At 42.9% G+C, this 24,108-nt stretch overlaps 1 protein-coding gene across 1 annotated transcript in view; it reads left to right on the top strand.

The window, feature by feature from the left end:
- Window positions 1-24,108, top strand: part of LOC142291659 (uncharacterized) — a 1,021,181-nt gene that overhangs the window by 379,196 nt on the left and 617,877 nt on the right. Inside the window, exons 58-62 of the mRNA XM_075336344.1 lie at window positions 1,386-1,591; window positions 8,773-8,845; window positions 9,355-9,518; window positions 15,342-15,513; window positions 19,219-19,470. Of these exons, the coding sequence (XP_075192459.1) occupies window positions 1,386-1,591; window positions 8,773-8,845; window positions 9,355-9,518; window positions 15,342-15,513; window positions 19,219-19,470 (867 nt within the window). The remainder of the gene's footprint in view (window positions 1-1,385; window positions 1,592-8,772; window positions 8,846-9,354; window positions 9,519-15,341; window positions 15,514-19,218; window positions 19,471-24,108) is intronic.

The raw sequence follows: 24,108 nt of genomic DNA, 5'->3' as shown, positions 1-24,108 counted from the left end.
CCCCCCTCCGCTGTAGTCCTGGGTCGAGGGTCCCGCGATGTCCAATTCGGATCCAATATCATCTAATCGCTTTGATGGAAGGCAAAGCAATCAGATGATGTGTCAGGTTCAAGGACCTGAATCACATGACACATCAGCTGATTGTTTAAAAGCTGTTTATACAATCAGCTTATGCATCAGTAATAAAAAAAACTATACTCTGTGCAGATCCCCGGGACACGTCTGATTGGCTCCAGGACCAGCTGATGCGGTGACCTGGTGATCAGGTGATGCGGTCAGATGACCGCATCAGCTGATCACTGGCAGGTCCTGCAGCGATTGGATGTGTCCCGGGAGTCTGCACAGAAGTGAGTATGCTATTTTTTTTTCTTCTGTTCACTTTCTGTTTCGCTTAGCAGTGAATGTACAGGCAGAGACAAGCTTTTGCACAAATGCTGCAAAGCAAAAGTACATGTCACACGGGAGGAGGAACATAGGATTCTTCCTCCCCCTAATACAAAAACAACATTGCTCACAGCAATAGATTATCGACGGCCAACAGAGGGGGCAGCAAATTTGATGACCGCTACGGTCGGCAAAATCAGTTGCTACGCCACTGCCGCACACTGTGTCTTCAGGCAGAGACTGAGCAGCGATGAGTGGTGACATCACTCAGCTGCAGTCACAGCTGGAAGTTCCCACAGTACACCAGCTTTGACTGCAGGTAAACTGACCTTAGGTAACCTTATTAAACTCAGTGACCTCACGTCAGGTGAGGTCACTGAGTTTATAGACCTGCATCTTCCGGCAGAACACTATGTTTTTGTTGCCAAGAGATGCAGATTTGAGGCTGAAATTTATACACCATATTCCTGTACCTATTTTGCATCTTCTAGCAAAAGAAGTATCAAAATATGATGCGGTTTTGATGCAATAGTGTTGTTTTTTTGTCAGGAGATGCAACAATAAGGTGTATAAATTCCAGCACCAAATCTGCATCTCTTGGCAACAAAATGTACAAAAATGGATTTGACGCCACTTCGGTGCGGTTTTCTGTCAGGAGGTGCAAATTTGGTGCAGAAATCTGGTGCAGACATTTCACCACCATATTCTTTCCACTGTTTAGTAGCTACTACCAAGGCTGTCTCCTGTTAGTCCTCCATACCTCTCTCAGAGGCTCCTTTTCTCAGGCTGCCATGTGCCAAAAAAACAGTCTCATTATTACACACACGGGTGGAGGTATGTAGTTAGCCAGACCCACCCATCACTTCAGCTATCTGTTAACCTGGAACTGTGAATACTTTAACAAAAATATATGGCACATCAAGTACCAGAATGGTTGCCATCTTACAACATGTATGGGGCAAACTTGCAAAGAGGTTTATTGCTTTAATGTGTCTTTGTAGGTGAGTAATCCTGATGATCAGCCAGCGTGTGAGTTTGTTCGTCAGCTGATTGACGAGAAGAGAATATTTGATCCCACCACACCAAAATGGAAAACCATAGAAGGCATAATATACCTGGCGACATGGAACACAGCAAAAGCTAACAGTTCTGCAGGGCAAAGACGTCTCCTCAGACATTTCTGTTCCTTCTACTGCAAGTACCCAAGGTTTGAAATGTCAATTTACCCTTTCTTAAAAAAATATTTTCAGTTCAATTCTTTATGGAATTTTGATAATGTACATATATTTTTTTGTGAAATCTTTTGGGCATTTGAAGTCCGTTTGCACATATTGATATAGATGGTGATATGGATTCATGAAAGGTTTCAATGACAAAAATGCGCCTGATGAAAACTTTGAAAGTGATTTGTTCTTATTGGAGTCTTTCAGTTGTGTAGCCTTCGAGCCATTGTATCATGTCATAGAAGTACTATTTTTGCAATCTATAGGGAATTATGCCCCTCTGCCTTTTTAGCCATGTTTTGTTTTCCCCGGCCACGCCATTTCAACCCCTTTTATGCTCTTTTTATGCCCCATTTTCCTCTCCATGCATGAACAGTTTGACCGTAAAGCTCCATCTGATAATAGATGATTCTATCCTCACACAAAGCAAACATCAAAAATCTGAATTACAAAAAGTGTCTAATTTTTACAGTATGTTTAGGGAAAATTGGCAAATATATGTGACGCCCCTGCAGTAACCAGGTGTCACAAAACAAAGTAACATCACTGTAACAGCTCGGGTCCTACATAACTGTGCCAGTCAGTACACACACCAGGACATTTACACTCCAAAACCAGGGAGGGAGACTCCCATAGAGCCAGGTGACAGGGCTGGGCACTGTGAGCTAACAGGCAGCCAACTAGGGAGGGAGAGATCAGACCTGAGGGATGAGCGAGTGGCCTGGGAGGTGTGGGTAGACAGCGGTAGGAGTCAGTTGGTTGGTTGAGGAGAGAGGAAGGAGAAGGTTGTTGAGAGGAGTCAGAAGTGAGAGGAATAAGAAGGAGAGAGGTGTCAGTAAAGGTGTCAAGACAGACAAAGAAATCTTGAGACACAGTGAAAGTAGCAAAGACCCCGCCAAGACCTGGGTAGAAACAGCAGCCACTCAGGGGAAGCTGGAGAGCGAGAGATCAAGCTCCAGGGACAGGGAAATCATGTGGGAGTGGAAATCCAGAGCTCCCAGTACTTTGCACGCACGGGGTGCAGATCCCAGAACAGACCGGGACTTTAAGCCATCTGTTAACTCTGCCAGGCGGGTGGGTTTCCAGGACTCATCTGCCACCACTAACATCCGAGGCATCAGGAACAAAGGGAGGACCGGGACATATTCCCCTAAATAGTCCAAGCTGCCTGCGGCAGGACCCAGACACCAGGAGGACCTCCAAGTGCTCTATGCCAGGGAGGACCCACACACACGAGTGCATCAGTGGGCGAGTGGCACCAGGTCAGCTGGTACAGGGACACAGGACTCGGACGCACCTGGGTTCCAGCACATCCCTAGGGTGCGAACCCAGCTGTAAGTAAAGCGACCACCTGCATTCCCCTGTCTGGACTGAGTTATTTCCCTGCGCCTCCACATTAACCCCTACCTACACCTGGCGATAAGCCCTACTCGTGGAGGGCTTCACCATCCACGATGCCCCATCCATCATCCCCAGAGAGGACCGGCAGCGGCGCCCATATCATCCCTGGCCTCGCACCACGAGTGGCGTAGTCGGACTATTTTTATTTATTTTTCCCTTTTTATTTAAAAACTGATCGACGGTGCCCCCGGATCCGGGACCCCTCAAGCCACGGATTGCCCGGATCCGAGCAGCTTGGCTGCCCTGGGGCGCGACATATACTTCAAAGGCTACTTTAAAAACAAAACTTCGACAAGGTAATAAACTAAAATATTGTAATGGGAAAAGTACAAGTAACTTCATATCACACTTGGATGCCATTACCATTAATGTCCCTGACTGCCCATCTATGTGCTGTTAAAAGATTGGGCAGAATTTATCAACTAGTCCGCTTCTTAAGTTGCATATCTCCTAAAAAAAAATAAAAAATAGCTACAACTTAAAAAAATAAACAATTCCTTTGAATGTACATTATATTTTTTCCACAAAATTTGGTAAGTTGTCACTTTTAATGTAGTATCTATATATATAATTGCCTTATTCTGTCTGTCTGTCTGTCTGTCTTGCTCCAAAATTGTGTCGTTACAGTGACAGTGTCGTTACAGTAACAACCGTCCGATTGGCCGCTCGCCTCGGCCTGGCCCCACCCCCCGCATGGATTGGCCGCTTGGCCAGGCCCCACCCCCGCACGCATTGGCCCCTTACCCTGGCCCCGCCCCCCACACGCATTCCCCGAACCGACACGGAGCCCCACCGACAACCCCAGCAACGTGAGGATATGTGTCAGCTGGCCCCGACTCCCAGGTGAGTGCTGCACCCCCGGGAGCCCACACCAGCGTACGCCGGCAACCCCAGCAACGCGAGGGTATGTGTCGGCTGGGGTGCCGGTACGCTGATAACCATGGTACACATCGGGTAATATTGTGTAGCATGGTTACCAGCGTATGCCGGCTCCCTGCCCATTCAGATCGTTGGTCTCCCGCTGTCACACGCCGATGCATGCTGCACAGCAGGAGACCAACAAACAAAAAGTGAACCAGCACTGTCGCTTTCAATAGTTACATGATTTGTACCATGCTTACTAGATTACCCCGGCTCCTGGCACACGTGTCCCGGAGCCGGCGTAAGCTGGTAACCATGATACATATCGGGTAACTATGGAAACCACTTTGCATAGTTGCCCGCTTGGCCACACCCCCCATGCGCTGTGCCCGCATGGCCACGCCCCCCATGCACTCTGCCGCTTGGCCATGCCCCCCACACACTGTGGCTGCTTGGCCATGCCCCCCACACACTGTGGCCGCTCGGCCACACCCCCCCACACATTGTGGCCACTCAGACACGCCCCCCACACACTCTGGCTGCTTGGACATGCCTCCCACACACTCTGGCCATTCAGCCATGCACCCCACACACATTGGGCACCTATACATCTCCCCCCAGGACTACTCCACCTATTATACTCTTCTCCCCCAGGACAATTCCTCCTATTATACTCCTCTCCCCCCAGGACTATTCCTCCTATTATACTCCTCTTCCCCCAGGACAACTCCTCTTATTATACTCCTCTCCCCCCAGGACTACTCCCCCTATTAGACTCCTCTCCCCCAGGACTACTACTCCTATTATACTCCTCTTTCCCCAGGACTACTCCTCCTATTATACTCTTCTCCCCCCAGACTACTCCTCCTATTATCCTCCTCTCCACCCAGGACTACTCCTCCTATTATACTCCTCCCCCCCAGGAATACTTCTCCTATTATAATCCTCTCTCCCCAGGACTACTCCTCCTATTAGACTCTTCTCTCCCCAGGACTCCTCCTCCTATTTTACTCCTCCCCCCCCGGACTACTCCTATTTTCCTCCTCTCCCCCCAGGACTACTCCTCCTATTATACTCCTCTTTCCCCAGGACTACTCCTATTATCCTCCTCTCTTCCCAGGACTACTCCTAATATTCTCCTCTCCCCCCAGGACTACTCCTCCTATTATCCTCCTCTCTCCCCAGGACTACTTCTCCTATTATAATCCTTTCTCCCCAGGACTACTTCTCCTATTATAATCCTCTCTCCCCAGGACTACTCCTCCTATTATACTCCTCTCCCCCCAGGACTACTCCTCCTATTATACTCCTCTCCCCCAGGACTACTCCTCCTATTATCCTCCTCTCCCCCCAGGACTACTCCTCCTATTATACTCCTCCCCCCCCAGGAATACTCCTCCTATTATAATCCTCTCTCCCCAGGACTACTCCTCCTAATATACTCCTTTCCCCCCAGGACTAGTCCTCCAAAACACACACACACTGCACAAACCATACCTCCACCCAAAACACACACACACACCCACACAATGCAACAGACACACAACGCTCCACAAACAATGCAACACACAACGCAACACACAAACAACACCGCTCTCATACCCCCCCCCCCACACCCAGACAACACCCAGAACATTTACAGCGCCCTACACAAACACTTGGCAACTACACACAACAACATCTATATATATAACAAAAATCATACATCAACTACACAATAAATTCTAGAATACCCGATGCGTTAGAATCGGGCCACCTTCTAGTAGTTTAGACACTAGAAGGTGTCTTATGTCTCCTACACAACATGTGTTTGACCATATGAACAAGTGTTATATCTCCCTTGCTTAAGACATGATAGGTGTTTGGATTTATTTGGATGACCACAAGAACAAGGCTTAAAAACTGTTTCCTGTAAACTGTTCTCTCCCCACAATTCTTTAAAACAATTATCATTACTTTTCAATTTTATAATGGAAGCCTATATAACCAAATATACTTTATACTCATATCCATTTATATAGCCTGTATACACTAAATAACTAAGATCTGTAACTGTAAGAAACTGAATAAAATTATTACTTTAATAGTAATCTCTAGAAAAACATGTTGGCAATTCACACAAAAGCAGTTTAATGGCCAATATGGCCAAATATTGAAGTTACATTAGGTCGTTGTTCATGAGAACTCTTAATTAGAAGCTCAAAGAGGTGACAATGCAAGTGAAGGCAGCCATCATTAGGCTGAAAATGAACAGATTTATTAAAGAACAGAACCTTTAGCAGGACCAAATCAACAATTTGTTCATTCTTACCAAAACAAGAATGTACTGTCAAGCCCAGCTACACTCAAATGTTCAAAAGCCATGGAAGAAAACTAAAGTAGATGATTTTTACCATGCCACTGGTGCAGAAGAACCTGGCTAAGTCAGGTATGTGTGTGTGTATATTTATCTTAATCTGCAATCAAACTAGTCCTCCATGAATATAAATTTAAAGGGTATTAATTTCAAGATGAAAAACACTGCTAACACTCAAGAACAGAATGGCCAGAGTAGAGTGTGCTAGAACACATCTAAAAATTCCACCCAATACTCTATGGACATATTAAACCAATAATAAAATGATGAGAAGAAATCAGTATGAAAAAGAAAAAGCCTGCGCAGGGACATCCTGAGTCTCGTCATAGCCAGAAGTCTCATCCTAGTGTGAAGATGCTCGGTGAGTCAGTGTATGGAGGTGGCGGTAAGAAGAGATGCTGAAGACCAGAAGAAGGACAGTGAGAGCAGTGGAGGTGAGCAGTGAGGTGAGTATTCAGTTTTTTGTTTCCTACATTGTACATTTATTATACCTTGGTGTTTTCCATACCCCATAGTATAATAACTGCCAGTCAAGTCAAGAAGAGTAAATTTGCTACAAATCAAATTTCCAAGTATAATTTGATGAGTTTGAATCTTGTCAGATCCACTCAGCTCCATAGTGAACATATAAAATTGGGCCACAGATGTTTACTTGATAATGTGACTGCAGATAGAAGGAGTAGGATGAATTCTGAAGTGTAAAAGATATATAGTGTGGGGTGCACAAACGTTGCAATATAACAATAATCACGGGTGCTACAACATGCAGAAATTAGGCAGTGAGACAAGAAAAAAAAGAAAAGGTCTGCATGAACACATGTGCACACCGAGAATAAATAAAGACAATAACTTTACCTATTTAATATCAAAACATTTTATTACAATAAATGCCAAACAAGACATTTAAAATAGCAAGCAACCCCCACACCCGAAGTGGATCAAGTCCACAATAAAGTAACTGCCCCAATAAGCAATGCAATTGTATAGAAGGGAACATGTAGTAATCAAAAATAACAAGCCACAATAGCCTGAACACAAAACCAGGACGACCAGAGTAAAATAGATGGCCAGGGTATGAAAGCCACCTTCAATAAATTATGCACATAATAGTAAGAACAACAATTACATATAAAGAGCTCCTGTGCATGAAAGGTGCACTAATCAAAGGCAGAAATCTTCCAAGAGGACTCGGTGGATATGCTATATGGTGTGGTAGAGAGCCACAATACAAATAGTAAATGATAAGCCTTGAGCCAAATAATGCTGAGCGTGAGGCAGCTCACAGAAAATTGTCAGGTTAAGTTGAGTATTAAATTATATTGAGAGGGGAAGAGGAGTCTTACAGACTTCTTAGCACAGTGAAAGATCAGTTATACACAAGCAGATTAAAATACAACTTTCAGAAAATGTATTTCACTTTAGAGCTGGATTCACAGTCTTACTGCTTAGTACTGATGTATAAGGCCTTACATGTTACTGCTTTTGTCTGTATGCTACAAAGAGAAACAAGCAGGAATATTTAGTATCAGACACATAATAGCACCAAGTCTCCACTCACTAGCTCAGAGTGAACAAAAAATAGAGTTAGAGCCTGTAGAGGATTATCTTTTGCCATATGCATCAAAAGAACTGCATTTCCAGTTTCACATCTCTGGCAACAAACACAGCTCAGCTCTGCACTGTCTAGTAATTACAACCTCTGTTTCGGAGGAGTGCAGGACAGTTCAGCTTTGAGATAAATCAGCTAACAATGATATAAAACCACACAAACAGCTATACTGATGTAGATAGCAGAAGATAAAATCAGCCAGTGGCATACAGTGTATTCTAAAGGCTCCTTTACACACTGCAACATCGCTAGCGATACTGCTGTAATGTCACCGGTTTTGTGATGTAATAGCGACCTCCCCAGCGACATTGCAGTGTGTGACATGCATCAGCGACCTGGCCCCCCGCTGTGAGGTCGCTGATCGCTACAAGTTGTTCAGGACCATTCTTTGGTCTTTTGTTTCCCACTGCGCAGTATGTATCGGTGTGTTTGACACCGTTACAACGACATCGTTAGCGACCCAGCCCATAGGCGTGCTAGCGTTCACTTTCCAGTGAGGTTGTTCTGCAGGTCCGTATCGCTGCTGCATCGTTGGCCAGATCTGCCTGTTTGACAGCTCACCAGCGACTGTTAGAGACTTTCCAGTGATCCTGGCCAGGTTGAGATCGCTGGTGGGATCGCTAGAAAGTCTCAGTGTGTAAAGGGGCCTTAAAGGTAGAATACAATCTTGTATCATGGGTGGCAGTAGAGCCTACAACTGGATGGTTCCAGTAGCACCTGGAAGATAAAGAAAGCCTATAGAGGCATTCCTGGGGCGTGAAATGTACAAAACAAGGCATTAAGAAACGAGTTATTGTATAGTGGCATAAATAACTGTCTACTTTGTTATTAGACTCCCATTGTGGTTTTGTGAATAACCTTTTAAACATGTAAAGACAAATTCATTTCGAATGTGAATTCAAAGGTGAATTGATTTGCCTTATTTCTCATTTTTTCAGTCAAAGCGAACAGCTTGGGATATTCAGCAGCATCCTGAATGCTCACTTTGTGCCAGGAGTGACAGAACACAAGGTACCTGTCTTCTCTCCTTCATTAGTGGAATGTTAAAGAAAATGAACAGTGTCGCAGCCGCTCAGCTAATTGTGTGCTCATTGTAAGCTTGTAGCGTACCAGTTATTAGTTAATGGCCTGTCATAATGAAGTAATTGCAGTGCTTCACAAGTGGCAGTAAAATTTAGTGACACATTTAGGATTAACCACAATTCAAGCATGCTTTAAAAGAAACAATTTAATATCTATACATCAAGTGGAGACAATTATAGAGAAATCTCAAGGCTGCCAGTGTCCTTTATGAATAGTCTCATTTGTTTAATTTTATGTTTAGGAAGTTATTTTTATTATGTGGCAAGTCATTTCACTAATTGCAAAGAATTCTCTTATCAGCATTGTGTTTAGCATTTCCCTTTATTACATTTCTTAAAAACACGCTACTAATTGTGTTATCTGTTGGAAGATAAGAAGTAGCCATCCATTTGCTTCCTCATCGGGGTTGGCAGTGACCCATTTTCATTTGATTTCAGGCTGGCAGCCCAGGCACTGTGCCTACTGAGCACCTCCAGGAATTAATTTTAGCTATCACCAAAGTTTCAATAGAACTACAGGAAAGGCTCAGGACTGTGTTCTTGGGGACGTCTCAGCGCTGTCACTACATATTTACACTTCGAGACCTTGCAAAGATGTTCAGGTAATGGAGAGGAAAAGATGTTACATGTTTGGTTGGACTCATTTGAAAGGACCGATAGTTCACTTCTATGAACGGTTATTGCTGTGTCAGCTCTCTGTGCTACTTATAAAAGCTGCTCGGTGATGGCATGTCACTATACACTGTAATACATAAAGGTAAGAGGCGCCAGCCACACTAGAAGTAAAAAAAAGTTAGTCCCATGGCCATATGTGACAATTACTGACTTGAACTTGTCTGTCCTATTTTCCTCTGTATTTCAGTATCATGATGATCAATCACTTGGATTTTGAGATGATCATGCAGTTTCTGCCCTTGTTAGTTTAGGTCTGTCCAAATGTCCTTGTTTCACTGCCAAGCGCTCAGCCTTTTTGTGGAAGAATGATGAGCTCATGTATATTTTCATTGTTTTAACTAAGGTTAGACTTCCTTGTACATTTTGCTGTCATTACAAAAAGTCGTTATATTTTACCTAGTGCATGATGGATAGTGCACAGTAATATAACAGCAATATATATATTTTTTTCCCCACAATTTTTACTTTACTAAAAATAATTATATCTGTTATTGTAAATTCTATTTTGGAGGGATAAGTTCTGTACCTTTCATTTTGAAAATTAAAACTTGAGAAATAATGCAAACAAAGATTATATTATTATAATATTCTTGCCCGGTAAATGAACTATACAAACCTTAACTTCAACATATTATTTTTTAGTCTTTGAAAAGAAAACATTACCTATGGGGTATTTCTAAATTTAATTGTCTGTTACAGTAAATATTTTATGAAGGGGTAATATAAAATGGGAAAACAAAAATGTAAAGAATATATACCAATTCTTTTATACATTTTACTTGCTGTACTACGTGGCTTCGCCCGGGTTAATAACTGCTGTTAACAAAATAGCATGTATTAACAATAATGTATTCTGCACACAAAAACCACAAAAAAAATAGATAGAAATGTAATTATTAAAAGGCAAAAACTAAGCTAATAGAAGCAATTCACAACATATATTTCATCACCACAGATATTACAAACAAATTGAACTAAATTGGCCAAGTAATGTACTCCGTCTGTCTCTTTCCAGAGCTGTCTCTTTCCCCGTCTGTCTCTTTCCCCATCTGTCTGTCTGTCTCTTTCCCCGTCTGTCTCTTTCCAGGTCTGTCTCTTTCCAGGTCTGTCTCTTTCCAGGTCTGCCTCTTTCCTCGTCTGCCTCTTTCCTCGTCTGCCTCCTTCCTCGTCTGCGTCTTTCCCTATCTGTCTCTGTCTGTCTGATTCCCCATCTGTCTCTTTCCCCGTCTGTCTGTCTCTGTCTGTCTCTTTCTTTGTCTGTCACTATTTCTCTGTTTCTTTCCCCATCTGTCTCTTTCCAGGTCTGTCTCTTTCCCAGGCCTGTCTCTTTCCCCGTCTGTCTCCCCGTCTCTGTCTGTATTTTCCTGTCTCTTTCCCTGTCTGCCTGTCTTTGTCTGTCTCTATTTCTCTGTTTCTTTCCCAGTCTGTCTCTATCAAGGTCTGTGTCTTTCCCCATCTATCTTTGTCTCTCTGGCTGTCTCCTCCTTCCCTGTCTGTCTGTCTCTGTCCCTGTCTGCATGTCTGTCTGACTCTTTCCCTATCTGTCTCTTTCCAGGTCTGTCTCTTTCCCCATCTGTCTCTGTCTGTCTTTTTCACCGTCTGTCTCTGTCTCTTTCACCGTTTGTCTCTGTCTGTCTCTTTCCTTGTCTGTCTCTATCTCTCTGTCTCTTTCCCTGTCTGTCTCTGTCTCTCTCTCTCTATCCGTCTCCCCACTGACATGTTATTACCTCACATATAAGCTTCTTATAATATGAATGTCTTTTGTTCCTATAGCAACCACTCACAGCTCCTACTAATAACCTGTAGTTGCAGGCTCCATTTACTGTAATGAACTCATGTTTTTTGGAGAGTAACTGTAAAGCGCGGGGTTAAATTTTCCTGTCTAAACATAGTCTACGACGTTCCCTGGGTCACATGAGGTATCTGTGCAAATTTTTGTGATTGTAAATGCGACGGTGCGTATACACTTTTCGTTTCACTTTTTCCCCATTATCTAGATAGGGGCAAAATTGATTGGTAAATTGGAACACGCGGGGTTAAAATTTTGCCTCACAACATAGCCTATGACACTCTCGGGGTCCAGGCATGTGAGTATGCAAAATTTTGGGATTGTAAATGCGACAGTGCGGATAGACTTTTCGTTTCACTTTTTCCCCATTATATAGATAGGGGCAAAATTGATTGGTAAATTGGAACGCGCGGGGTTAAAATTTTGCCTCACAACATAGCCTATGACGCTCTCGGGTTCCAGACGTGTGAGTGTGCAAAATATTGTGGCTGTAGCTGCGACGGTGCCGATGCCAATCTCGGACATACACACACACACATACATACACACATTCAGCTTTATATATTAGATTATACAGTACATTAAAATGAAGCAGTACTTTGAAGAAATTTTGCATACATTTTTATGCTTATGTTTATGGACCCAACACTGCTCTCTGGAGCATTCAGTAGTTCAGAAATTCTGTAACCAATACATTCAGTATGTTTTACAACAATATGTTTGTGAGCTCTTGAGACAGCTCACTGGTTTTACCTATCATGAAATGTTTCTTGTGTGGCACCTTGTTAATGAGGCACCTTTTTATAGGCCATCAGCTGAACCAGCTGATATTATTTTTCACTGTTAGGATTGCTTTCTGATTACTGATAGATTTCAGCTGTGTCATGACTTTCCATGGCTTTTTGCACTTCTCTTTATTGATGCGTTAAATACTTTTTGCATGTGTCATTTCTCATTATTACACATAACTGGGACACTTGAACCTTAATTATGGGCTAGTCTGGAGGCTGGGTTGTCGGATTACCTGGGAAAAATACCAGGAGAGCTCACTATGGATGCAAAGCATAAACTGAAACATAGTCAGGTAATGGTCCAGGGTAAGGATGTCAGGAGGCCATATCGTGGATGCAGGGTGTAAACGGAGGCATAGTCAGGTAACAGTTTGGGGTCAGACAGCAATAATCAAAAGAAGCAGTGCACAGAAATGAGACCAACAGCACCACTGAAACAAAATAATATAGCTGGCAGATTTCCAGGAGAGACTGCTCATCTAAGTGGTTGGGTAATAACTGTGAACATGGAACACCTGAATAACCCAGCACCTCCTAGAGTCAGATTGGATGACTGCTCTATCATTCATCTCACTGAAAACTCAGCACACCCCAGTACCCGACTGGATGATTGAGCTGTCACTCACCAAACTGACAGCTCAGCATACCCTGATACCATAGTCGCAGACAGTCATTAATTGCATTCCAGACATGCTGAGTTGAGGAATTGTGATGTGACAATAATTTATGGATATTCATGGTTTGATTTCTTTGCCTTTGTGGATTGGATGGGTTATTACAGACATCTGGTGAGAAATTTCATGTCAATAACATAGTTAAAAATATATTTATTTAAAAAATTGGTGACTTGTTCAATACTTATTTCAATCACTGTATATGTGACATGTGCCCTTTACTTGTTTGACATGTGTGCTATGGCATAGAGCTTGTGTGAAATATGCTCCTTATTTGTGTGATGTGTTTGCTATAGTTGTGTGTATGTGGTGCTTGTGTGACATGATTGCTATACTTATGTGTACTGTGCATTTGTGAAGTGTATGTGGTGCTTGTGTGACATGTACACTATACTTGTTGAAATTGTGTTTGGCACATGGGCTGCGAATTCAGCGTCGGACTGGCTACTGGAGGAATCTCCAGTAATGCCAGGCCTGGATTCAGTTACCTGCTTTGCACTCCGGAGCTCTCAGCTTCAGCCTGGTCTGGTCTCAGAGCTTGCAGGACTGCACTGCTAGCACCGAGTAATTTATTCCCCGGCGATTGCGGTTCAGTTCATAACAGCTGTAGACAGGCTGGGCTGCAATCCGAAGTTCAGGTGAGAGCACCGAAGATCAGCCCGGGATGTCTGCAGCTGTCATGAACTGAACTGCAATTGCCAGGGAATCAATCACTCGGCGCTCGCGGGGCAGTCTAGGCTGCACTCTGGAGCTCAGGTGCAATGCAGGTAACTGAATACAGACCTGGCATTACTGGAGATTCCTCCGGTAGCCAGTCTGACACTGGCTGTGATTTTCTGATGCGTGTACTGTAAGGTTCTTATCTGTGTGTACAAGGTCTTTTTATTGTGTTTCATGTGCTACTTAAGAAAGAAGTTCTGATACACAATTCTTGCGTAAGAGCCTTTTGATATCATTGCTTGTTTCTGACAAGCCCTTACCCATGTAATTAGATATTTATATACTGCACTTTTATTATCCTTCTTGTGTTAATGATGTGGCTACAAGTTTAAAAGAGTTGTCCAATGCGAAAACTTTTATTGTTGTAGTTATGGATGTGTTGAAAATAGCCCATTATGTCACCCTAGCGGATCTAAGCATTCCGTTTTTCAAACAATATCCGTGCCCACTGGATTTCTATGGTTGCTAGCAATTTCTCCTATAGTTACCTGACTGCTGGAGCAAATCAAAGGACACTGTTGACATTTGGATAGCACTGACAGCTCCACTGGAGCTACCACAAACCTCTGGCGTGGCCTCTGCAGGATCCACAGGTTGTCACTGCAGAGGCCACGCCTCCTTTTCTTTTCTAAAGACATCCACACCTACAAAGCTCCTGCAAAAAAAACCCATGTTTTTAGCTTTGGATAACTGCTGTAGAGGTGTGCTGAAGGATATGACAAAGTAAAGAAAATTTGATGAACCTTGTGTGCTGCGATCTTTCTTGATGGGGGATATCGAAGGTAAACCTTGAGAGGTTGAAGATAAAAAGGGACATACACAGTGCCACTCTAAATGTAGTAGTTCAAATCCATATATGTCGGTTAAAAGATGTGCATGAATCGTACTCACCTTATTGCAAGTTGGATCAAACTCATAGATCCCTACAGATCAACCTCCACAAGCTCTGTCCTGATCTGCTGCTCACCAGGATTTGATACACACTGAATCACCTCCACCCGAGGATCACAGAAAACTAGTAAATTGAAGCTCTTTAAAGTCGAGCTCTGATGGAGCATCTGCCATGTTATTTTACCTGAAGAAGGCTATCCTTTTTAAGATTTTTAGCCGAAATGCGTTGTAGTATTTTATAATAGCCAAATAAAACTTCTTCTGTTATATCTGGAGATCAGCACCATCTTTTTGGAGTTGAAGGATTTTAAAGCACTTTAATTTGATGGGGGATATCGGATCTGGACTGGTGGTGTTTGTGTGCCACGGCTGCTTTTTAGTCGTAATCCAGCCCTGTAGTGAAATGTTGTGCACATAAGATATAAGTTGGATATAGGTCAGATCAAATCACCAATTTTGCATAACTATTTTTCATGTTACGTTTTACACAGACCATTGTTTAAAATGGCTCATGGCAATCTTCCATCTTCTGTAAAATATAGCTTGTTAAGTTTGAAAACTTAAAATGATAAAGTAATGTTTTATCTTGACAATACATTGTTCAAGGGGATGTCCACTACTTGGACAACCCCTACTTATTCCCATTATTCGCCCACATAAAAATAAATAAGTCTATACTCCCTCTGGTGCCGCTGCAGTTCCAGCAATGTCTGAAGTCACGTTCCAGGGGCCCACGTGACGTTATGACGCTCGAGCCCCGTGACCAATCAGCGCCTGTCTTCCCACCTTCAGACATTTGAGCAGGATTTGAGCGCCTGCCACAGTATTCTGAAATACAAACATATTTAGCTAAGAAATAAATAGGTTTATGTTTTTATTTTGCAGGAACATCTGTCTTTCTCTAGATGGAAAGACCACAAATGAAAATCTTCTAAGGCTTTGGAGACATGAATGTGACTGGGTTTATGGCCACCGGATGTCTAGTGCAGTGGATTACAGCAGATATGTTCAGGAGCTGACCATAGCAGTACAGAAAGTTTTTATAAATGAAGAAGAGGTAAATCAGTGTTAAAATATTCCTATGTAGTAACTTTTTTAAAGTTATTTTAAAGGACTTTACAAGGATTATTTAAAATTGGCTCTATCTATAGTAGAGGATTATTATAACACAACGTTGTAGAAAGAAAATAGTTTTACTCTTTAATTATCCACTGCTTTGTCCCTACTGGTAATAAAAGTGTTAATATTCCAAACACTAGTAGTGATGAGCGAGCATTACCATGCTCGGGTGCTTTGTACTGGTAACGAGCAGTTGGATGTTCGGATGGATGTGACTTGAGTTCCGAGTATAATGGAAGTCAATGGAAACTCAAGCATTTTTCCGTGAAACCTTCTGGAAAATGTTTGTCGCAAATTGACTTCCATTATACTAGATACATGAGTTGCGCCTGTCTTAGAATCCGACTGCTCATTACGTGTATCGAGCTCGATCATCACTAAACATTAGTCACCTGACTGCTGAAGCCAAGTACTGGATTTAGAGGTCATTTTCGCATGTACTGTTTAGAGGAGTAACTATGGAACAAGATAGCACAATAGGGTTTTCTCCGAAAACTGTACTATCCTTGTCTTAAGGCCACTTTACACACAGAGATAAATCTTTGGCAGATCTGTGGTTGCAGTGAAATCATGGACATATTGTTCCATTTGTACACAGCCACAAACCTGGCACTGATTGTCCACAATTTCACTGCAACCACAGATCTGCCGCAGATTTATCCTCTGTGTGTGACAGGGCCTTTACTGTGTCTCTGTTTGGATCCATACAAGCAGCGTAGAACACCCATCTTTCCTCTTCCTGATGTGCCGATGTATTGCACATGACTATTGAGAGTAATGATTGGTTTCAGAGTTCAGGTAATTGGATTTCTACAAGGTATATTCTGTTGACAGTTGCAGAAACCTTTGTAATATAATCTGCCATATCATAATCCACCCTTATAGATGTGTCCCACCAGTGTGCCTTACCCTATTTGTTGTCTTGAAATACTCTTATGCTATAGTGGCTTTTTTTTAACTGCCGCATTTTCAGTTAGCGTATAATTTAATTTCTTTTATGGTTACTGTAATACAGAGACACATAAAAATGCAAATGAAGAGATATTTTTAATTTTGCTATCAACCTAACTGGGTAGGTGGTAAGTCACAACCACATTTTGGCTCATTAATCCCTAGTTGAAAAGGCTGAGGAACACTGCTTTAAGAAGCTCTGCAGTTTTTCACACTGGATATTGAAACAAAGTCCAGTCTATCAAGCAACAGTTTGTTCCAGTTTCCCATATTTATGATCCAGCTTCTGATGATAGGCCACAGCAACCGAAAATATTTAATTCTCATTTTCTTGTTTTTTTTCGGCACAAAACCCCTTTTTCTTTTAAAATAATGATGAAATTAAATAATCCATAATTAGCCATAAAAATAGTTAAATATATATACCCAAACTATACAAGTACTAGTGATTTGTGATAAGTGTACCTGGAATGTAAAAGTCCAAATCCACATGGGTTACCTAGTACCTGTGTACTGATCCTGGGCCTGGAGTTCTCAGGGAACCTTAGGTAGTTATCCAGATCTGGCTACCCGGGTAATTAAAAAAAAAAAGAAAAAAGAAAGGATGAAAATAAGAATATAGCAGGGGCATTATACTTACCAGTCTCTATGTGGCTGTAACACTATTTCTGTGGCCACTCATTAATCTCATACATATACACTGCTTCCCCTGCCCACTGGCAGTCTCGGTGTCTGTCATTAGTTGCAGTCAGACCGTGTCCCCAGCCTGTGTGACAGCTTGCAATCACAGACACTGTGTGTCTATATTGGTGTAAAAATAAATAAATAAAATGGCGTAGGGTCCCCCATACTATGATACCCAGCACAGATAAAGCATACGGCTACAGGCTGCAGCCCCAGCCATGTGCTTATCTTTGCTACGAATCAAGATAAGAGGGATGCCATGCCGCTTTGTTTTAATATTATTAAATAGATCATTTATAAAACGGCATGCGGTTCCCCTAAATTTTGATACCCAACCATGATAAAGCTGACAGCTGGGGGCTGGTATTCTCAGGCTGGGGAGGCCCATGGTTATTGTCATGATATTGTGAAATGTCTGCACAAAATTTGCATCTCCTGACAGAAAACTGCACCAAATCGGCATCAAAACTGTTTTTGTGCATTTTTGTGCATGAATCTCTAAGTACTATTCTGGAATTTGTCACAAATAACTAACCTAATACAAGTCAATGGGAAACGCATTGCATTATTCTTGCAGTGGCAAATACTAGAACAGTACTCATTATTCAGTAAGCATTATCCGAACACGAATAGTTACTATTCGCCCATTTGTAGAGGTGAGCAATGCCGATGCTGTCTACACACATCAGGAAGTGAGGACAGCTGGTGAACAATTTTAGTCATTTTTGTTTGATTTCTTTTTTATAAAGCCTAGGGCTTCAATCTTTTCATACATAGCTCCCCAGCTCTACAAAATATAGGTGGATAGTTACATTAAGCTTGTGGTCAAACTTGACAATGAAATTTTAAGTACAGTAGCTTGGGGTTCAAAAGTGAGTTTGCAAAAAGTATTTTATTGCCTTAAAGGGGTATCCAATCTCCAAGATTCTATCCCAATATGTAGCAGGTATAATAATAATAATAATAATAATAATAATAATAGCAAATGCCTCTAATTAGAAATGTAGTATAGTTCTCCTGATATAGCCATGTCTCTTACCTCATGTGCAGGGCATTGGTAGTCATGGTTATGTCCACTCATATAGTGATAGTTACTTTCTCGTTGTAGTAACCATGAATACCTAAGCTGCAATGCCCTGCACATGAGGTAAGAGACATAGCTATACCAGATGAACTATACTACATTTCTAAAAGGAGATACCGTATTTGTTAATAATATTATTATTACACCTACTAGATATTCGAGTAGGATCTTGGAGATGGGGATATCCCTTTTATTTTTTCTTTAACTGAGGAATGCAGCAGCATACAGATATGAATGAAAAAAAGTAGCATTGAAAATTAAGTTATATAAAACAAAACTGAAATTTGTTCTAAACGAATCCTCTTTGATAAAACATAATGCAATATTTGGCAGGTTGAAAACAAGAGGACAAAAGGGGAGGATAGAGACATGTACGCCAATGCTTAATTAAGGAAACCATATTTACCTAAAGTGCTAGTGCATATATGTAAGATGCTGTCGAGGAAAATTCTTAGGCCACAAAGTACCCCCGGTCTGGATCGGATGAAAGGACCGCCTATGCGCGTTTCGCTATGTGTTGCACGCTTCTTCAGGGAGGAAGCTCTTTAGGGAGGAAGATTGGCGTACATGTCTCTATCCGGCCCTTTTGGTATGGTACTTGTAATTAGAGAATTGTTTTCCTCATATTTATCATATTTTGGATTACCTGACCATATCATAAATATCTGGAAACCTCTTTTTCCTATGAATTGGCCATTTGTTCCCCCTTCCCCAATCTCCAGTGGTTGTATTTAGATTTTTTTTTCATTGTGCTTGTTTGTGTAATCAATAAAATTATCTGTTTCTTTGCACACATTACTCTTGTCCTCTTGTTTTCAATATGTATAATCGAGTACTGCATACATCGACCTAGTTATACCAAGGCTAGTCCGGTGAAATTATGGTTAGCCCATTTATGAGAAATTTGTTATTAATATTTGGCAGGTGCAGACCATCCTAGGCACTCAGCAGCCCCTATTCAGTAATATTGTGGAGGATGAAGGTGGGCTCGTTACTACTGTAGCCAGACAGCAGGACACAAATTTGCTGAGAAAAAGTGAGAAGTCCAGCAGCGCCAATCAGGTCTTGGATGGCTACCAGCAATCGTTTGATTCAGTTCATGTGAAGCATTTGCTAACAGAAGCATTGAGAGAATACAACAAAGTGAATCCCAGATTGAGCATCACATTTTATCAGGTCTGTGGCTGTGACTTGTCATTCATACTGTAGCGTGGCTCATACATTATTAAGGAGATCATTGTGTGCTCACTGAACAGAACACCGATCCTGAGCACAAGACATATTGATCTATTTCTCTTAGAAAAATCCTTTGTTAAATGAATTAACTTGTTGGAAAGAACACACTCATTTCAAGGGATTTTCTGTTCCTGTCTATTAATCTTTGAAAATGGAGGTAATTGATGTATAGCCTTTTTTCTGTATATGTATTTGATAACTTAATGACTGTTTTGAGAACAAAGGTCTTCCGGTTGGATGTCTGTTATGTCTGATATTTCAAGACCGTCTCTATATCGTGCCATTTTCAATATTCATTTCTTCAGACAGGCAGGTGGAACATGCGTACTGTACTAATAAAACTACAATAAAGCATTTCTCTCTTCTGTGCCAGTAGGCAGAATGGTCGATAACCTGTTAAGGAATAATAAAAAAGCACAATCTTCTAGTAAAAGCTTTTGTGAAATTACATTACATGTTTGTATTGGTGCAATGTTTCAACCCTTTCTTCTTGCTCAGGTGAAGAAAACTTGTTAAACAAGAAAGAGACATTATGTATTTTTTCCCTAATGATTTTCTACTTTCATTCAATTATTATATCTAGCCACCATATTCAGTGTGGGACTGGGGTACCTGGGTCTCAAAAGTGAAATTGATCCTTGGGGCTCACCAGAACCCCCACCAGCCCCCATTCAGTATGATTGGCCTCAACAGCCCTGCATTCAGTATGATTGGCTCACACCATTTCCCATTCAGTATAGTGGCCCCCTCAATTACTGCCATTAGAAAACAATACTGCTCACCTCGCCCCATATAATGGCCCCCATCAGCCTCCCAATCAGTAATATGGACCCACCAGCCTCCCAACTCAGTATAATTGCCCTCAAATTATTGATCAATTATTTGCCAAAAATCTCATTGAATTGTCACAGTAGGAATGAATTTGTGAATATTACACTTTTTACCTTCTCATTGTTGCATGCCACTCATAAGCAGTGCTGGCTCCCCTCCTTTTTGCGTTTAGCTGGTCGGTGGTTGACCGCCACCTTGCCGTGCACGCCCAGTGTGGTTTGCAAATTCCTTCTGTTGCCATCAAAATTTGTGTTGGTGCCTGTTCACATACAGCCACCGCCTCCTGTTCCATAGGCATTATTACTTAAGCATCACCTGCCTGGGGCTGTTCCGCCCTTCATCCATGTTTGCTGGTCTGGCACTGTTTGGGCCAGTTCTGACATTGTGCTGGTGTGTGTGGTTCTGCCACACACACTGGCACCTGGACTGCCCTTTTACTCGCACTTGTCAGCCCTTGCAGCTTGGGAGTGGTTCTGACACTTCTCAGGTAGGTGATGTTCTTATACGGTCCTGTGCATTACACGAGACCTTATGGTACGTATATAAATTATAAATACAGTGTAGGGATCCCCCTTATAGAGATTTGCCGTGACGGGGCAGGGGGGCTCAAATCATTGATCAATTATTTGCCAAAAATCTCATTGAATTGTCACAGTAGGAATGAATTTGTGAATATTACACTTTTTACCTTCTCATTGTTGCATGCCACTCATAAGCAGAGCTGGCTCCCCTCCTTTTTGCATAAATTAGATTAGGAACCAGTTGAGAGCTACACCTTGGCGTGGTAATTGGGCTCAAGTAAATTTGGCCATTTTATTTGCAAAGTAACTCATTTTTTCCTAAAAATATTTTCATGTTTTATGAGCAGCAATGCATATTCACTTTTCAGTGTTCACTATTTACATCCTTCAGTATTTCCCCTCCCCTTACTTGAATACAACTGTTATTTTGAATCCTATTCAGTGTTATCCGGGTCCTGAAAGTGCAGATGCCGCAGAAATTTTGAAGATGGGTCCACCTGTGTTTTACTGCAGTGAGCTAGTAATTAGTAATGGGCGGACCCAAACTGTAAAAGTCCGGATCCACACAGTTACAAACATACTCAAGTACTGGACCTAGGCACTGAATTCTCAGGGAATTCCAGCTAATGATTCAGATCAGGCACTTGGGAAAAAAAAATAAAGGAAAAATAAAGAAAATAAGAATGAAGCAAGCACTTCATACTTACCAAGGTTTCGGCGCAACTGTAATTGCTCCTGCAGCTGCTCATTTTCTTCTGAGGCCGCTCATTATTGCTCATCTATATGCACTGCATTCCTCGCCCACAGACCGTCCCGGAGTATGTGATTGGTTGCAGTCAGACGCGCCCCCACCCTGTGTGACACACAATGTCTGCGGGTCTATATTGTGGTGTATAAATAAATAAATAAATAAATAAAAGAATAGGTGTAAGGTACCCTCCTATTATGATACCCAGCACAGATAAAGCATATGGTTACAGGCTGCAGCCTTATCTTGGCTGTGTGTGAAAATAGGAGAAATTGTGCAGTCCTCCCCAATTTTTATACCCAGCCATGATAAAGCTTAACTGCTGGGGGCTGGTATTCTCAGGCTGGGGAGACCCATGCTTATTGGGCCACCCCCAGCCTAAAATTAGCCACCTGCAGTCATCCGGAATTACCACATCCATTAGATGCGACAATCCCTGCACTTTACCAGGCTGTTTTCGATTTCCCTGGTGCGGTGGCAATTAGGGTAATAAGGGGTTAATGTCAGGACACAGCTGCCACTAAGCCCTAGATTAGTAATGGGAGGCATCTATGAGACCCCCCTTACTAATCTGCATGTGAAAAGAAATAAACAAAAACAACTAAAAATTCTATATTTGAATTAAAAGACAAAAAAGCTCCCTCTTTCACCACTTCATTAACTCCAGAACACCCCTGCAGATCCGACATAATCCACGCAAGGTCCCTTGATGATTTCAGTTCTGTACATCTGAATTCACACCGAGCAGCCATATAAAAATGACCGCCCGCTGTGAGGTTGAGGCAGAGACTGAGTGATCATGGTCCTCCAGCAAATCACCGCAAATCACCTGAGTGATATCACCGCTGATCATGTGGCTCACTCTGTCTCTGCCTGAACCTCACAGCGGTCATGTACCATGATTGTACGCTATGCCTTCAGTAATGTAGCAGAGCTGCAATCATCGTGAAACCTCATGTGGATTATGTTGAACGTGCAAGGGTGTTTTCGGCTTAATTAATTGGAGAGGGTGCTTTTTTGTCTTTTATTTCAAACAGATTTTGTTGAGTGTTTGTTTCTTTTCACTTACAGATTAGTAATGGGGGGGTCTTGTAGATGCCTCCCATTACTAATCTAGGGCTTAGTGGCAGCTGTGAGCTGACATTATCCCCTTATTACCCCAATTGCCACTGCACCAGAGTAATTGAGACGAGCCGCGTGAAGCTCCAGGATTGTCACATCTTATGGATGTGTATCGCCCCATGGGGCCTCAGGGGTTACTCGTCACCGGGCCAGTGATTTTGTAGGGTTGCTGTGACTGGCTTGACCTGGCTTCGTGGCCCCGTCGGCTACATGTAAAAGACAAACAAGCAGGTGTCCAGTGTAAAGGAGGATGGAAGGAGGGTGAATGGTCCCTGGGAAGCGTGTCACCGCTTGCAGCGGTAATGGGGGTCCCGACCTCCTCCACCGCAGACCCTTCTTGCGACTTTTCCTCTTCCAGGATCGGTGTTGGATGGGAATGGGGGATGCTTTGCAGCGCCACTCGTGGTGTGCGGCCAGGAATTGGCCACCGCTGCGAGATGTTGCTCTCCTCCGGGGCTGATGTTAACGCAGGCCAGATAGTCCAGCTCCCCAAAGGTGGAGCGAAGCTGAAGGCGGACGAGGGCAATGGGGACGGCTGATGGTGCCGAAGCGCGGGGCGGTGGCACTGGCAATGACAAGGACAACACCGGGGCTGCGGTTCACAGTTCTTTTTACTCACAGTTCTTAAAGGTCCCCAGAGGTGCCACTTTCCGCCGCCACGGATGGACTCCAGCCGGTCCCGGGTGAATCAGAGGCAATCACCAGTGTCTGTGGAAATATGTAAGACCTTCCTCACAGCTGACTCGTGGCTCCCCAAGGCCTGAAGCAACTTGGGGACGCCGCTGTCTGTTTTAGGTGTCCCGTTATGTATGCAGGTGATGTGGGTCCTCTCCGTGGGGCCTGGCTGTAAACCCGACCCTTATACTTTATGTCACTGTGCTCCAGGAAAGTGGGTGGTGGGCGATAGGACATTAAATCCCCAAACCCTGATGATTTGTTAGTCCGTGAAGGTGTCCCCCACCGAGGGTTCTGCATCCCGACTGCGCTGGCACTGTGGAAGCGGCTAAGCTCCCTACAGCTGCCATGGCTCCTCTGTCTCACCATCTCCACCGCTCACCTCTGTCTCTTGCCCTCTTCCAGTTTTTGCCGGTTATAGCTATAGAAGTTCTGAGATGCACTCTCTATAGTAGCCGTGGTACTACAAGTCCCATGATGTTCTGGCACTCTCTCCTCCTTCCCCGAGATGGTTCCTAAGCACACATCACGGGTGGTCCCCCTGAGGAGAGCTGAGTGTAGCACTCCCCCCTGGGGACCTGTTGCTCCTTCGGTGTCTCAGACTGTTCTGAAGTCAAAAAGGTTTGTGTCTCTCTCACTCACTCCGTGCCCCACCCTTGGTATGACTCTTAGTGGCTGTTG

The sequence above is a fragment of the Anomaloglossus baeobatrachus genome, chromosome 2 (genome assembly GCF_048569485.1).
Source record: "Anomaloglossus baeobatrachus isolate aAnoBae1 chromosome 2, aAnoBae1.hap1, whole genome shotgun sequence".
NCBI classification, from domain to species: domain Eukaryota; kingdom Metazoa; phylum Chordata; class Amphibia; order Anura; family Aromobatidae; genus Anomaloglossus; species Anomaloglossus baeobatrachus.
This window is presented reverse-complemented; position numbering and strand designations above follow the sequence as displayed.